Below are 18,190 nucleotides of genomic sequence, written 5' to 3'. Positions count from 1 at the left end.
TGTCGCCACAGAGATGTCGCCACAGAGAAGGCACAGGGAAGCTGTCGCCACAGAGCTCAGTCGCCATAGAAGTGTTGTTCATTGATTTCAAATGCAGCAGATTTAAATGGAATGTGTGGACTAAAATATGCCATCTGTCCATTGAATTTGAAAGTCTACACAGAGAAGCAGAATATATAACAATCAACACAGATATTGTTAAGAAGTTCTGTTCATCTTCTCTCTCACGAGAGGTGATGAAAATAAGAAACAAAGAGAAAACAGAGAAGCTTATCACATTGATATCCGTTTAACTTCTCACCGGAGTAACGTTATAATGCCCAATTTAACTCTTGTATATTCTTAGGGGCATTATAATCGTTACCCGGTAATTAAATCCTAGTACAAACAAAAGCTAGATTATTGTACAGGATTTCATTTATAAATCTTTGTAGTATCTAGGAACTTTATTGTTCTTAGATTGTAGCCGGTTAATTTATTTACCGGAGTGTAGCAACCCCCTCGAGGATTTATATACGAATATATATTTCCCCGAATATCTTGTGTTCCTTGTTTTTATCGTTCCAAACACTATTCCTCTTAAGAACACGAAACCACTAACCGAGCACTAAATATTTTATCCCCTAAAGATTCGAACGAATTTTTGATTTAGTGATTATCGTATTCAACCCCCCTTTCTACGATAATTCGGGATCTAACAATGAAAGATCTCTCAGATCTCAAGCTATCTTAACTGCTAACAGGAAGCATAAAGGGAAAGAGAAGATATGAGAGAAGTCAAAACTTTCAAAGCTAAAATCCAAAGTTGTTGCAAAGAAGAATTCAGTATCTAAAGCGACTAAATTACAAATACTAATAGATCCAATCTATACAATTTCTCAATCTTTTGATATTGATGAAATTTTTGAAGAAGAAGAAGTTAGTCAAGCTCACCAAAGAAGGAATATTTATGGAGCTGACTGGGCTGAAAAACTGAAATTAACCTCTGACATTGCTCAAGTTAATAAAGAAGAAGCTATTATTCAACCAATCACAACCTCTGATTCTACTCATGTTGTTGATTTCTCAAATCAAATACAAGCTGATTTATCAAATTCTGATTCTGAAGACATAGTCTCTGATAAGGCAGAATTTACTTTTGAAAAAAAGAAGAAGCTATTATGGGGAAGTAAGTAACCATCACCTAGAAGAGATTCTTATGAAATATTAAAGAAGATTTACAGTGGAAGTTATCAATCTAGAAAACCTGGAATCACAAATGGTCTTGGAAGATTAAATGTTGATAATCCATTTGTAGGAGATGCTTTGACTTTAAGAAAGCATTCTAACTTGACATAAATTGGAGATATTGTGATTCTTGAAGACTTACAGAAGATCATATCAGTGCAAATTGTTATTGATCTTGTTAGAGAGAAAATGATTTATTTTCGGGAGTCTAGGTTAAACTTAAGGTTGAAACAAGAACAGTTAAGAGACAAACCATGGTAGGAATTGGAACTTATTGCTAAAATTCTCAAGGTAACTAATTCTGTAACTGCCAGATGGCCTGCATTCGTAAGAATTTGATACAGTTAAAGAAGAGAGGAATGCCTTACAAATCTAACTACATTCCAAGGTGTATTCAGGAAAAATAAGTTGGTTCAGAGGAGGAGATCTGGAGTTGGGGTTTTAAATGATGACAACTCTGGAGTTTTACAACTTTATGTTCGCATTAATACCTTGTACCTCATACGGAAAAACATTGAAGTTCTACAAGATAGGATGATTAGTCATATAAGAAATGCTGAATATTCTCATTTGGACGATATGGGAAAAGCGTTTGAGCGTTCAAAAGCGGCTTGTTTAGAAAGGGACCAGCAATTATGTGTGGCAACTGCATACAAGCTCGTTTTTCATAATTTAAGTCCCGTATTTTGGGAATGTCTGTATCTCGGGGAAGTTTTTTCTTCTAGGATTGAAACATTTCTTCAAGATCTAGAACAATACTTGCAGATTATATCATCCACAGTTCATGACAGAGTCCGGACACGTTTAATTTCTGATGTAATGAAAGCTTCTTTTGATGGTTTTTTTGTTAATTTTGCTTGCTGGAGGCCCTTCTCGTGCTTTTTTGGTGGAAGACTCTATATTGATAGAGGAAGACTTTGATTTTCTTACGGATTTTTTCTCTTCCAACGGTGGTGGATTAGCTCATGAATTAATAAATAAATTCGCAATCATTATGAAACGTGTACTTCCCCTTTTCCATATGGATACTCAGAACCTCATCGAGCAGTTCAAATCTTCACTATTCAATGAGTATGGTCCATCTGCTAGTTCTAGCCTTCCATTTCCTCCGACATCTGGTCAGTGGAAACATATAGAAGCCAATACAATTTTACGTGTTTTGTGTTATTGGAATGACAATCAAGCAACAAATTTTCTTCAAAAGGCCTACAACTTTTCAAAGAAACTGTGATCGACTAGAGGACTGTTGCGTAACCAACTTGCTACTGATTTAAAATCTTTAAAATATATCTACTGAGAAGGATTTAATGGACAACACGCATTCTGGACATAACATTGGCTGTCACAACTCGATGTTTGGTGAGGTACCAAAGAATTTAATTCTTCGAATGTTGCTTTATCATTATGGTGAGGTCGTGCATTTTTGGGTATACAAGATCAACATGATGTACCTGTTTTCTATAAAATCTAGTTGACAACAAAAAATTTGAAGATATATCTAATATGTAAAAAAGAGACCTCAGAGACACCTATTGGCAAAATTTTTAGATAAGGAGAAACGATCAATTCCTCTAAAATTAATGTATTCTCCCGCTATAATCCTAGTTATTTGTGTATACATGTATATATATTTATAATTTCAATAGTTCTAATATATATATATATATGTATGTGTGTGTGTATTATTTTTTAATGGGTGCCCTTCCATAGCCACAAGTGGTTCTAATAACCACCTGCCACAATGAAATAATGCGGGGTATATACCGCATTGTTCCATTGCTGGAGTTTTACAACCATGACTCATTACAGACTCCACAATGCTTCATTGTAGGCACCGCAATGCTTCCTTGCTGGAATTAATAATGTTATAAATTTGAATATTAGTTTTATTTTGAAATAATTCTCAAATAATAAATAATAAACGTAGAAATAATTTTAATTGATGTTTAAATTCCTAATTTATTAATTGTTTGGTTGTTATGTTTTTATTTTGTATTTATATATTTCTATTAATAAATTCTTTATTTTAACAAATTATTACTTAAAATTTTCAAAATTACAAAACTACCCACTGCCGCAATGGCTCAATGCGGCAGACGGGACCCCGGTTTAACCCGTTTAGATTAGAAACACTTCTATTCTTCCCCAAATCAAAATTGTAAACCCTAGAATCGATTCTCTGGCAATTGAAGGCGATTTCAGTCCACTTCAGGCGATTAATCAACCGGGTAAGATCCGTTATGCCCACATTTATACACACTTATATCGAGACATACACACAGTTACACATACACACACGATTACATCTTCCGCAATATAAAAATGCGAACTACATAGCATACACACATTGATTACATTGTAATTTTGTTCATTTCTTATTTGATTTTGTTCAAAAATTTGAATTTCTGTGAAATTTGATCGAAATTGTGATGATTACGTTGATTATAATATGATTAGGGTTTAAGTTAGGGGTAGATTATGTGATGATTTAATTCGAATTAATTAATTAAAACAATAATTCGAAATTAGGGTTTAATTCGAATTACATTATGATTTTGCTCCTTTCTTGTTTGATTTTGTTCGAAAATTCGAATTTCTGTGAAATTTGATCGAAATTGTGATGATTGCGTTGATTATAATATGATTAGGGTTTAAATTAGGGGTAGATTATGTGATGATTTAACTCGAATTAATTAATTAAAACAATAATTCGAAATTAGGGTTTAATTCGAATTACATTGTGATTTTGTTCGTTTCTTGTTTGATTTTGTTCGAAAATTCAAATTTCTGTGAAATTTGATCGAAATTGTGGTGATTGCGTTGATTATAATATAATTAGGGTTTAAATTAGGGGTAGATTATGTGATGATTTAATTCGAATTAAATCATTAAAATAATAATTCAAAATTAGGGTTTAATTCGAATTAATTAGGGTTTAATTCGAATTAATTAGGGTTTAATTAACGACCTTAGTGGAAAGGTACTAATTTGTAATCAGTTTTCTCATTTATTTGAATCGTCATTGGAAATGTTTGTGATGCTTGTATATGAATGCAATTGCAGGTGGAGGCCAGAGACTAACACCTTTCACTTTCCATTTGGTGAGTTGACCATCACCCTCGAGGATGTATACATGATTATGGGCCTCCCTGTTAAGGGCCGCCCAGTTACTCATAGGGAGCTTGACGCTCCGAAGGTATATTGGATGAGGGCATGGCAGAATGCAAGATTAGATGATGTGGGGGAGTAGAGATATGTACAAGGACAGGGTTAAGCTTTACAAATTAAGGGAACGATATGGGGAGCTACTAGAGGGGGGGCTAGAACAGGATCTTGTGGTTTCCACAGAGCTTATCTTTTCTACATCATTGATGTCATATTATTTCCTTCATCGAGTAGATATATCGTGCATCCGAGGTATTTAATTATATTTATTGCATTTTAGTTTTTAAATTGTAGTTTATAGCATCTTAGTCCTTCACTTGTCCTTTTTACTTGATTTTGCATATCAAGCCCTGTATTCTCATTTATTTCCAATTTGACATTAATGCCGCATTGTTTTGCATATCATGCCCATATTATTCCCTGTATTCTAACTTACTCTGTATTTCATGTGTCGCAGGTACTTACATCTCATCCAGGATTTACCTCGGATTAAATCATATGCATGGGGAGCTACTGTATTGAGCTATTCGTTTAGAGATTTGACCAAGGTTGCTCATAAGAGTGCAACATCACTTAATGGATGTACGATGTTATTGATGTTGTGGGAACACGAGAGGTTGTTACCTGGTGCTCCTAAGATTGCACCCGGGGTGGAGCTTGTTTGGCCGAGGGCTTTGGCACGGGCTGAGCCGAACCCTGATCGGAGGGAGAACCCTCACCACCATACATGTATTTTTTTTGCATGTTTACTATTTTAACTCTCCTTCGACCAAACATTTGCATTCTTAAAATTTACACATATCCAGTTTCATATGTTTCCTTATTATTTTGCTCATAGGTCAGTACCGAGGGGATTTTGACCGATTTGAGATGAGTTGGCTGACATGGGAGCCCTATCTGTTATTCATTGATGCGGTGGACTATTTCGAGGAGCAGTATGATGTCGATCTGATGGATGCTTCGTTTATGAGTCTCAAACGTATTCCACTTATTTGCTTCGAGATTGTCAAGTATGTCATGCCGGACAGAGTCTTGAGACAGTTCGGTATGCTGCAGCATATTCCAGATGATCCTATTAACATGTCTGCTCTGCAGAGGGACATGTTATCTCATTGGCAGAGGGATCAGCATATGACTACTCTGAGATAGTACCGGGATGAGTGGTATACTTTTCTTGATGGCCAGATAGAGCCCGTTGGAGATGGGCAGCATGTGAGCATTGACCAGTATATGTACTGGTATAGGACCCATAGTAAGCTGAGGATTGCTCATTTTATGGGTGGGGATCCCCGCAAGATAGTGCCGTGTGACTGGTATTTTCAGTAGGACATGGTTGATGCAGTATGTTTTAGAGTTTAGTTTAATTTTTGAATCTTGTATTCATTTGTTTCATTGTTGCAATTTTATAGGGTATTTAGGTAGATGATTAATAGTTATTAATGATTTGTACAGCTTGACTATGGGATGAGGACATTACATGCTATTCACATCCATGATCCCCCAGACTGGTTCTATGAGTGCATTCCTGAGTCTTTGATTCGTTATGATCGAGTCAATACTGAGTGGAGGGGTCCTGCATTCAGTAGACCCAGTTTTGATAGACCTCACGTGCACAGGGTATGTATATTGATCCAAGTGCTCCTCCTTCACCTGAGAAACGTACATGTGAGGTGTGTTTCATTTATGTCATTCAAAAATTCAGTCTACTATAATGAATGTGAATGTGTGTATGATCGTTATCTTATCGTGTTATTGCAGGAGTTTACTTCCGATTCTCATGATTCACCTACATAGGCAGTCAGTAAACGTCCTCGTCAGGTACTTATTCGAGTAGTCTACTACACCGAATTATATGTAGTTTGATCGAGTATTGACATCTAATGCAGGATGAGACTGTAGTCCCTGACGCTGCGGCTATCCCTGTACATGTCTCTCATCCTGTTCAGATTGAGGTACTTATTCATATTCGAGTATGTTATTCGAGTAGTCTAACTCTTTAGTTTTAGAGATGTATATAATGTTTGATACTCAATGCATTTGTAGGTTGCTGCTACTGCTCCCCCTGCTTCACAGTCGACCCCCATATCCGCTCCTGTGACAACCTGGGTCATATCCCGAGCCTTTTTCAAAAACAGGGTCAAGTCCCGATCACGAGTCCGAAAATAAGCTGAAGCATACTGTCCCGAGTGCATCCAACTTGGGTAACGACAAGCCCACAACAGGCCCCCAAAAGATCATGAATTGTTGGTGCACATAGTAGTAGTACTTTGCTTTATAAACTGAACAGAAGTCTCAAATCTCCTCGATGTGGGACTGGGGTGTTACAAGCAACTGTAACGGCCCAAACTCCCGAACTATTAATTCTAAATCAAAACTAAAACAAAATCCAATTAATACACCGAAATTCTATTATAAAGTTGACTATTATGAAAGCGCAGCTAATGTAAGTCCAAAAGTCAATCTACGCCAAACCTATGGTTCTCGAACTCCAATGCTATCCAACTCGAATCTTAGAGAACCTGAAATTATAAGTAATGAGCTATACAACCCAGCAAGAAACCAATCGATCCAACTAGTAGGCCAAGTAACTTATATACATAAACACATAACGATATTCTATACGATACGATATATGAAACAAACACTTTCGATACATATTCTTATTCGATACACACAATACACATACCACATAAACAACAATAATTCAAAACCCATAATTCATGCCACAACCACAATAACCCAGTGATAACGGTCCTAAATTTTCATAAAACTGTAACTACAATCCGGTGACTAGGGTCCTAAGTTCTTATTCGATATTTTCACAAACTATGGCACAAATCAAAAATCTCAAATTATCGTCTAGACATCACATATATACATCGATACATATTATATATCACATAATACTATCAAATATATCATCACTTAGCCCAAGTTTTTATAATCAAATATACACGCATAATACACAATTTTGAAAACACTAGCCAAATCGATCGAAAACTTACCTCAAATTCTGACCAGATCTGAATGTACTCTTTTTGACCCTCTAAACCACATTTTCTTGCAAAACACAAAACACGAAAGTTGAAGAGAACGAAAAGACCTTTTGGAAAAGTCCAGGATCACTGAATTATGAATCACAAATAGTTTTCTACGAATTTTACAAGATTGTTGATTTATGCTGAGAAGAGCCCTACGAATTTTGATAATTAAAATGAGTAAGACGAATAGGGTGTATTTATAACGAAACAAAATCCTATATCTTAACCTACAAGTTATTTATATTAGAATCTGATCCAAATTTTAGGCTCATTAGTCTAACTCAAATTTTAAATCCTAGTCCTTATTCAATTTTAATACTTTTTTCTATTATTCTATTATTAATCTAATTTTAAAAATTATGGGATATTACATACTACCCTCCTTAAAAAAATTTTGGTCCCCAAATTCACAACAATTCTATATATCTAGGATCTCTAATCTCTTATAGGTGAAACTTAAACTATGGTCCACATGATCGATACCTAGGGAATGTACTAGTCCCACACATAATACACTCTGAAAGACAGTCTGCTCTTGCTACCAACTGTAACAGCCTGAACTCCCGGACTATTAATTCTAAATTAAAACTAAAACAAAATCCAATTAATACACTGAAATTCTATTATAAAGGTGACTATTACAAAAGCGCAGCTAACGGAAGTCCAAAAGTCAATCTACGCCCTATGATTCTCGAACTCCAATGCTATCCAACTCGAATCTTAGAGAACCAAGAAACCAATGTTTGTATCTATATCGTATCGTATAAATTATCGTTATTTGTTATATGTGTATAAGTTACTTGGTCAACTAGTTGGATCAATTGGTTTCTTGCTGGGCTGTATAGCTCATTACTTACAATTTCAGGTTCTCTAAGATTTGAGTTGGATAGCATTGGAGTTCGAGAACCATAGGTTTGACGTGGATTGACTTTTGGACTTCCGTTAGCTGCGCTTTTATAATAGTCACCTTTATAATAGAATTTCGGTGTATTAATTTGATTTTGTTTTAGTTTTGATTTAGAAGTAATAGTCCGGGAGTTCGGGCCGTTATAGTTGAAAATACTAGAAAGATCGATCGAAAACTTACCTCAAATTCTGACCAGATCTGAATGTACTCTTTTTGACCCTCTAAATGATATTTTCTTGGAAAACACCAAAGTTGAAGAGAACGAAAAGGCCTTTCCGAAAAGTCTAGGATCACTGAATTCTGACTTACGAATAATTTTTTACGAATTTTACAAGATTATTGATTTATGCTGAGAAGAGCCCTACGAATTTTGGTAATTAAAATGAGGAAGATGAATATGGTGTATTTATAACGAAACAAAATACTATATCTTAACTTACAAGTTATCTGTATTAGAATCTGATCCAAATTTTAGGCCCATTAGTCTAATTCAAATTTTAAATCCTAGTCTTTATCCAATTTTATTACTTTTTTCTATTATTCTATTATTAATCTAATTTTAAAAATTACGGGATATTACAGCTCCCCCTGCTGTTTAGCCTGATATTGTTTAGTCTGAGGTACTACTCTTTAGTTTTAGAACTTTCCTTTTTCTTACTATTGTGTGTCTTATTCATATTCAAGTATGTTATTCGAGTAGTCTAACTCTTTAGTTTTAGATATATATATATAATGTTTCATACTCAATGCATTTATAGGTTGCTGCTACTGCTCCCCCTGCTTCACAGTCGACCCCCCTATCTGATCCCCCTGCTGTTCAGTCTGAGGTACTACTCTTTAGTTTTAGAACTTTCCTTTTTCTTACTATTGTGTGTCTTATTCATATTTGAGTATGTTATTCGAGTAGTCTAACTCTTTATTTTTAGAGATGTATATAATATTTGATGCTCAATGCATTTGTAGGTTGCTGCTACTGCTCCCCCTGCTTCACAGTCGACCCCTCTATCCGCTCTCCCTACTGTTCAGTCTGAGGCACTACTCTTTAGTTTTAGAACTTTACTTTTTTTTACTATTGTGTGTCTTATACATATTCGAGTAGTCTACTCTTTAGTTTTAGAAATGTATGTAATGTTTGACACTCAATGCATTTGTAGGTTGTTCCTACTGCTACCCCTGTTACGCCTACTACCGAGCATACTTCCACTTTTATTGATTTGCCTGACACGAGTTATCCCGTTACTCCTGCTACTGAGTTAACTCCACTTGCAGGTGGCATGATGAAATTTAGTAGTAGTAGTGGTGTTATTCCTGATAGTTTGAGGATGATTCTTGATGTACGTATGTTGAATCATTCCATTTTTTATGTTTGATTCTTGCATTACATATTTTGATGCATTTCTATATGCTTAATGTTTTTTTATCATGAATATGTGTTTGATTTGAGGCTTTTGAAATATATTTGCAGATGGACACTGATGAAGACAAGTTGAAGGATAAACTGAGGCATGGTGGTCCTGGGCGGCATGCTGATATGACGAGGTCATTGAAAAATAAGAAAGTTTTTTTGGCTATACAAGCACTGGTGGGGTAACAAGAATGATTTTATTTAGAGAGATTACAGAGGCACTGCTGAGCTTACTTGGGATTTTGTCCAGACCTTAAAGCCAGAATGTGATGTAGACACCAATGTCGTGGATGCCCATATAAATTTGTTGAAGGTTAGGGAGTCCATCTCGGGTCTGGAGCCCACGACTAAGAAGTTCTTCTTTAACTTCAGCTATTTCGTGCAACTGCTGTTAAAAGATTATTGCAAGAACTTGAAGGTAAAACAAAAAGTACTTTTTAGTTGATGTGTTAGTAAGTTAATGATAATTGATAACTAGAAAGTAAGTTAACTCTTTAATGATAAAGTAAGTTAGTAAGTTAATGATAATTCATAACTTTAAAAAGTAAGAAATGATAATTGATAATTGTTTCAATGTTAGTTCATGGGATCTTTTATAATTGTTTCAATGGGATCTTTTATAATTATTTCAATATTGCAGGCCCATCCTGAAGCTGAACTCTCAGATGTGCAGTTGGCCGGTCTGCATAGTTTATATGATTCATATGCAGTCCAGCGCTTTGGGCCACAATTATTGGATTGTGAATTTGCTTTTTACCCTTGCTGCAATGATGCTCACTGGTTTTTGTTCATTCTGGACATTAATCAACAGAACCTCCTTTTAGTTGATCCTCTAGCTGAATGGTGGGATAATCTTAAGAGTATTTACTCTTGATATATATATATGCCATGGTATTCTATGTTCTTCGTAATTACTTTGCTAGTCAATTTACATACACTTGTCATTGTTGGTTACTAATTATATGAAATATTTGTAGGAGTGCATAGTGCCAGCTATGTTGCATTACTTGGATCCTTCCAGATTTGATGGACATAAGATGAAGGTTCATTTCGTACAGGAACGACCGAGGCAGGCCAATACCCATGATTGTGGCGTGTACGTGTGCAAGTACATGGATGTTATACTTAATGGTATATCGTTGAGAGATGCTGTTTGGGAGCATGTATTGGATGTTTGGACATTCCGGTATCGCATAGCTTGGGAGCTTTCAAAAGGGCTCGCTAGACGGATAAGTGACTATGGGATCCAGCAGAGGAATAGGGGACTATAGTTTATTCTTTATAATATACATTTCATGTTGGATTGTATATATTTTGGATTTGTTTCAGTGTTTTCTTTGTTATTGATTATGATTGTGTTTACTGGATTGATGTTACGTTTAAATTTGATGGTGTTTTTTTGCTCCGATCTCCCCACAATTATTGCACTTTCGAGGCTTGATCTTTGAAGTTGGCGTCTCAATTCCACTTTTAAATCTTCTCTCTTTTCTTCTTCCTTTAGTTTCCGACCTTGGAGAATCGAATATTGGATCATGTTGGTAGTCCTCTTGAGTTTCCGCCTCATTGGTTCTTTCTCTACGCTGTTCATCCGCAAAAAACATCTTCCAAGTATCTCTTCTCTCTATCAATCACACCCATTAAGTATTTATACCGTGAAATGGAACAACTACCGGAAGCAGCTAAATCTTGAAAAGATTTGCACAATGCACCATAACTTAATGGTTGTGATGCACCATCATTACCAATAGCGGGAGGAGCATATGGAAGAGGCCCCGTAATTTATTGCCGTTCATTTTCCACCTACCCATGATGAGACTTTTCGGTATCTTGATTTTTTGTCTTTTGTCAAGATAACAGATTATGTGTTTGTAAATCATCCCGGAATGTTCAAACTTCTTACACGAGCATTCAATTTTTTCGTACATGAAAACCGTCACTCAGTATTTTCTTCTACAATTCTTCGACACGGTAGCCTTCTCAACCAAATACAGTTTCGACATAAAAATTCCACTTTTTTTGACACTGTTCATGATGTAACATGTACTTTTCATAAGCTCCTTTTGAAAATGTTTAAACATTTCTTTCGTGTAGATTTCAGATGCATGCATTTCCAATGACGAATGCAAAACTAATCTCCTTTCCAATTGTTCCATGTCATAATCGGCTTTAACCTCCTTCAGATATTGTGTCTCCAAAGCTTTTTGGGAGTTCTCAATGAATTCCTTCAAACCGGTAGATAATTGCACATATTCATCAAAACAAGAATTTGTAGACTCATTTCTCGAAGTTGTAGTCATGACGGCAGAAAAATGTTGCTTCATGTAAGCACCAATCCATTGAGTTCTAATAACATACATGTCATTTAACCAAGCTTGATCCTCAAGATCGTACTTCTTGACTAATTGCTACCATCTACATTCAAATTTTGTAGGTGTCAACGACTTCTACATACATGCATTAAACTCTGTCTTGAAGTCCGGATAATTTGTGTACAAATAAGACAACTTCTCGGGAAACTTACTACTTATATGCCATGTACAATATATATGCTTTGTTTGTGGCATAGGCATGACCTCGGCAATGGCATTTCTCAATGCAATATCTTGAACAATAATAATTATTCGAGGCGGTTTATTGTCGACGGCTTCCAACCATGTCCTCAAAACCCACTTATACGATGCCTCACTCTCATCCCTTACGAGTTCAAATCCAAATAGTATATTTTCATAATGGTGGTTTACGCCCGTAATCGGTATGAAAGGCATACAATACCTATTTGTACGGTAAGTTGAATCGAACGCAACCACATAACCAAAATTCTTGTACGTATTCATGAACCGAGGATTAACCCACACCAAACCCCGTACACGATTCTCATCATCTACATCCACCCGATAAAAGAAATTACCAAAACTATTTTCTTGTAGTTCTCGTAGCAAAAGTAACCCATACTCCCCATCACCCGAATCAAACACTCGGCGCTGAATATCACGTACGACATTACGTACGTCTTAATTAAAAAACCAAGATTTTCAACACCCCCCTTGTCTCGCTAAGAAACTTCATTACTTTGCTCGTCTCAATTCCTGATTTGTTAAACAACTCAATCAATGATCGCGTCATAGGATCCATGTTGAGTGATCATTGAAAAAATTGAACTTTTTCCGGCGACACCAATCTATGATTGTGTTCTAAATCCACCGAACTAATTTTCCATTTGTCCATATTCACTTTGTGAATGACACACATTCGAGCACCACAATTCGTTCATGGAATTACCTCTCTAACTCGTTTTCCTTTACCAAATTCGAACGACATCGCTCTCACCCTTCCATCTTTTTGATAAATAAACAAACGGTATGATGGTTCATTTGTGTTTGTTCTCCTATGAGTATTCTTAATTATTATCTCGAATCCCTCTTTTCGACCATAATTCCTATAAAACGCTTCCACATCATCCAATGTATCGAAAATCTTGCCGATATAAGGCACAACATCGTTACTATTCTTAAATCCATGATTTTTTTTCTCAACATTTTTCTCATCTTTTACATCATCAACATTTTCACCGTCAAAATTATCACTACCAACATTATCATCAACATTATGACCACCAACATTATCACCACCAATGTAACACCCCACTTAAACAAGTAGATGCTACACAAGCTAAGTCTTATTTATTAATGAAAGCAAAACAAGCTAAACATAATTTATTAAACTAATAAAAGTTCAAAATCTTCAAAATAAAGTTCTCTAACAAGATCCAAAATAATATGGAATAAAACATGTCCTTGACTTTATTTTCAACTAGATAACAAGCTAAAATCTGGGCAACACTCATCATACCCCCGCTTTACCCCCGACTACCTATAGAAAGAAATAAATACGAGTGAGCCAAATGCCCAGTACGAATATATCATTAAAAGGTAAAGTAAAAGAATATATTTGATTTTAATAATTAGCCAAGAAGATGAGTAATATGACAGTAATTATTTAGAAGCAAGGAACCAACTAATCCAAACAAAATCAAAGAAATGGCTGAGAACAAGTAAGGTGGGTACTAATAAGGGCATCTTATAAAACCTCTGCTCGCTAGTAAACACTAAGCAAAACACAGTGCAAACAGTTCCTTCTCCGGTTATCCACAAGAAGGATAAAATGAAATGTATAAAACATTTCCCAAACAAACAAAATGATCATGATCTTAATCATGCCTCATACCCCAGAGACATGCTCGTATACTCACAGCACTGATACGAGTTAGTGCCGAGAGCACCAAAGACTGCAAAAACTCCATGTGCCTCGTCTGTGATTTACCCACACAGATAAGTTTAAGAGCCCATAACAAATGGTTACAAAGTGTTTCCAATAATATTGAAAATAAAAGTTGCATGTGACAAATCAAGTATACTGATAGGCAACATAGATCAAAAGTGGTTAAGCAACAACATGGATCAAAGATGGCTGAGCAAAAATTAACAAGTGTACATATACACTTAACAAAATAAAATTTGATAAGATAAATATGATGGGACAATAAGTACAGGGGAAGAAAATATATTTTAAATGAAGAGAGAATGAAAGATACTTGTACCTGGAATGAGTCTAAATTATTAAATCACTACTTAGCTCCAAATCAACCTCCAAACCAATCTATAATATCAACACAAATATAATTTATAAACGCCAAACTCTAAAACCCACTAAAAAGTAAGCTAACAAAATTATAATATTTTATACAGCACAACTAATACTAATACTGATTTTAACAAAATTATAATATTTTATACAGCTACCACAACTAATACTGATTATCACCATCTCATGCTAGAGTAGTATAAACATATAACTAATAAATAATCTGAACAATATACAAGCTGATTTACAAAATATAAAAGAGATTTTATTAATTTATAAAAGTAATGTAGAAAACTTTAAATATATGACTTTATAAAAGTAGACAAACTTAAATTATACATTAATATAACACATTAAATTGTAAAAACAATTTAAGAAAATGATAAAAATAAATATAGCATGCTCTCTGTCTATCAACACATACCGACAATATTTATCAAATCCACCTCTCACACGTTAGTACTACAACAGTACTTACAAAATTTAAATTATTAATTAATAACATATTGGTAAAAAAAAAGTAACAAATATGTTATGAGGAAAATATAATAAGATTAACAAATGTAAACAATTTATAATTTTAGATAAACAAACAACCAACTGTTAATTGCTTAACTTATTTAACAAAATATTTTGACTACATATCTCCTGTAAAATAAAATACTATGCATATCATTAGTCCTACAAATACATATTTTGTCAATTTTAATAAATCTCAATAAACTAAATCTTGTAAAAATAGATTTTATTTTACAAATATTTTTACATATTAACAAACTAGCATAATATAACATGATAATATTGTGAACAACTCACACACATAACTAGTAAATAATAATTAACAAAACTAGCCAGACACTAACAATATTAAAATGTACCATATCATCCACTTAATAAAATGTAAAAAAAACCTGAGAATCATATAATTTCTTAAACTAACTTAATGACATAAAAATTAAAAACAAAAATAACAGGAACATGACTAATTAAAATACTACTAATTAAACATCTTGTAGCTAGTACAAATAACAATTAATCAATTAAATCAATTAAACATGCATTAAACAATAACCTAACATAATATATAAACACATAAACAAATAATATAATAATTTGATAAAACTTACCTGAATTTAGAGCCTGATTTAATATGTAAAAAAAATGTGTACAAATAATTATAAACCTGAAAATAAAATGATTAATATTAGTATACAATATAAATAGTAATCATCTTAAATTACATAATTAAATTTTAAATAAACCTCCTCAAGATGTACACTTCTCTGAAAGTTTTGGCCGACCTAGCTATCTTTCTCTCCTTTTGATCTTTAATAACCCAAAAATCTATTTCTCCTTCTCTTAATCTTTAATAACCCAATATTTTAACAGTGACACTCCAGTTAGCTCTTCTCTGACCTTCTTGCACATGTAGATCCAAAGCTTCCTTTCTTATGCACCAACTCTTCTATCTCACTCATAAGTTATATAATATAATTATTTTTCCATTTTGTTAGCTATCGCTCTAAGATGAGTTTTTTTTTGTGTGAAAGCACTAACAGGGTGACTCTGTTTATATAATAAGTAGCTCAACAAACTATTAACTATCACCCGGTTTGACTCATATTCAAATTTTAAACAACTAAAAGATAGCTTACAAAATTCAAATTTTTAACAGCCTATTATCTACATAAAACATTATCCATAATTTTGAATTCTAAAATCAATTAATAAATATTTACTAAGTTATTGCACCAACAATGTACCAAATAAAATATGGGGTATTATAACCAACATTATCAAAATCAACATTATCACCACCAACATTATCAAAGTCAACATTATGACCACTAACATTATCAACATCAGTATTATCACCACCAACATCATCACCATCAACATTATTCAGATTATCATCACTATCAAGATTTACAATATCTTCATCGACAAATAACTTACGACGAGCTACGAGGTTTCGTCTAACGGGGGTGTAATAATCGTAATTATCATTTTCACTAGAAGAACTACAATCTTTAAATAAAAAAGAAGCCATCAACAATCGAAACTAACCTTTTGAGATCACCTTTGACGAAACAATAACAAAAAAAAATTGAAATTATTGAAAATAAATTATAAAATGAGGAAGAAGAAAGGATGTATCAAACAAACTATTGAACACATCTCTAGCATTATTTCATTGCTGGAGTGGCCCATTAAAGATGACCACCAACCAGTTTTTGGAGCCATTAAGAAAGAGTTCCTTCCGCAATCACGCATTGCGCCACTCCCCTTGCAGCAATGAGTCATTGCGGGAGATGCAATGACTCATTGCGGGAGGACGCATATTTAAATGTAACAGTCCTTCTCCGTTTCATTTTGTCTAATTCATTTTTTTGTTAAAAATGAATTTTTAAATATTCTTTTGAACTTATATTTTGATATTTTTAAATTAATTTTTTAAACTAAAATATTTAAATTAAATATTAAATTTAAAATTTTTTAGTGAAAAAGTTATTTTTAATTATTTTTTTGAAATAGTATTTTCGAATTTTTATTATTACGAAATATTGTGAGTTTTATATTTTTTAAAATTATGATATGAGTTCTTTTAGTTAAAAAAATAATAATATTATCAATTTTAATAATAAAATTTAATATTATTAATTTCATATTTTTTTGTGAATTCAACCTTATTTTTTGTGCAAATATTAAATCAAATTCTTATTTTTTGAGTTAATATTTTTAATTCAATTATATTTTCGAATAAAAATTATAAATTTAAAATAATAATAGTAATAATCATACGGGTTTTTTTGAAATCAATATCAATTTTTATGCCAATATTAATAAAAATTAATCGGTCAAACGTTGAGGAGTTTAACTGATCTACCGCATTGGATCATTGCTGCAGAAAGGGTTGGCGCTTTGAAGCATTGCTGCATAAAGTGTTTCAATGAAATTTTATCAAATTTTCGTTACTTATAAAGAAATATAAAACAACTTAGCCCCCGGAATGTTAAACATTTTTTTCATAACAAATTATATAATAATACACTCTGTCACCTGAAGCGTTGTTTCATGGCGGCAGTCGCAATGAAACAATGCGGCAGGTGGCTCTTCAACCACCCACCGCAATATTTTATATATGTTGGGGCTGTGGTGAACACCTCCCGCATTGATGCCTTGCGGGAGGGATTTTTTCTATCATTTTATCCTCATTTATTTATTTTTAAATGGAAAAATTATTTATAAAAAAATATTTTATTCATCATATGTTGTGAATATGTTGTGTACTTGATGATTTTATTAACAAAACACATTGGTAGATTTTACTTAGTGAAAAATGTAGCACTCGACGGATAAGGATTATAGTCCCGACGGATGACTCAATATAGTCCTGACGGATGATGATTTATTATCCATCGAGTGAGTAGCTTATGTAACAATAAGTCTGTAGCACATTTCTTCATACACATTATTTAGATTCTGTAAGTAGTACTCAAGTCATGTTGACTTTAACTAGATATGCATAATAGGTTGATTAATTGTACATAGATGATGTCTTGTAATTCTACATAAATGAAATGAAGTCAAGTGCCAGATTGCTACCCGTCGGATAAACAATAATGCCATTCGACGGATGATCAACAAGACAACCCGACGGATGATCATGAACTTGACGGATGATCATGAACCCGACGGATAAAGAATTCAAACATCTGTTGACAGTGACAACACAGTCACATGCGTCGAGTGTATGCAAATGGAATATGGAAGCCTATTCAACTGGGTTTTAGAGAACAAAGA

At 33.7% G+C, this 18,190-nt stretch overlaps 1 protein-coding gene across 1 annotated transcript; it reads right to left on the bottom strand.

Moving 5' to 3' along the window:
• Positions 1-11,682: 11,682 nt before the first annotated feature.
• LOC141691441 (protein FAR1-RELATED SEQUENCE 5-like) lies at positions 11,683-12,102 on the bottom strand. The gene has a single exon (XM_074496180.1). It carries the CDS (start codon positions 12,100-12,102, stop codon positions 11,683-11,685), a length of 420 nt encoding a protein of 139 aa, XP_074352281.1.
• Between the last annotated feature and the right edge of the window lie 6,088 nt (positions 12,103-18,190).

Source organism: Apium graveolens, chromosome 10, assembly GCF_009905375.1.
Source record: "Apium graveolens cultivar Ventura chromosome 10, ASM990537v1, whole genome shotgun sequence".
In the NCBI taxonomy this organism is placed as follows: Eukaryota; Viridiplantae; Streptophyta; class Magnoliopsida; order Apiales; family Apiaceae; genus Apium; species Apium graveolens.
This window is presented reverse-complemented; position numbering and strand designations above follow the sequence as displayed.

Coding starts and splice junctions, on each gene's coding strand:
- LOC141691441 (XM_074496180.1), bottom strand. CDS start 12,102: ATGTATGTTATTAGAACTCAATGGATTGGTGCTTACATGAAGCAACAT.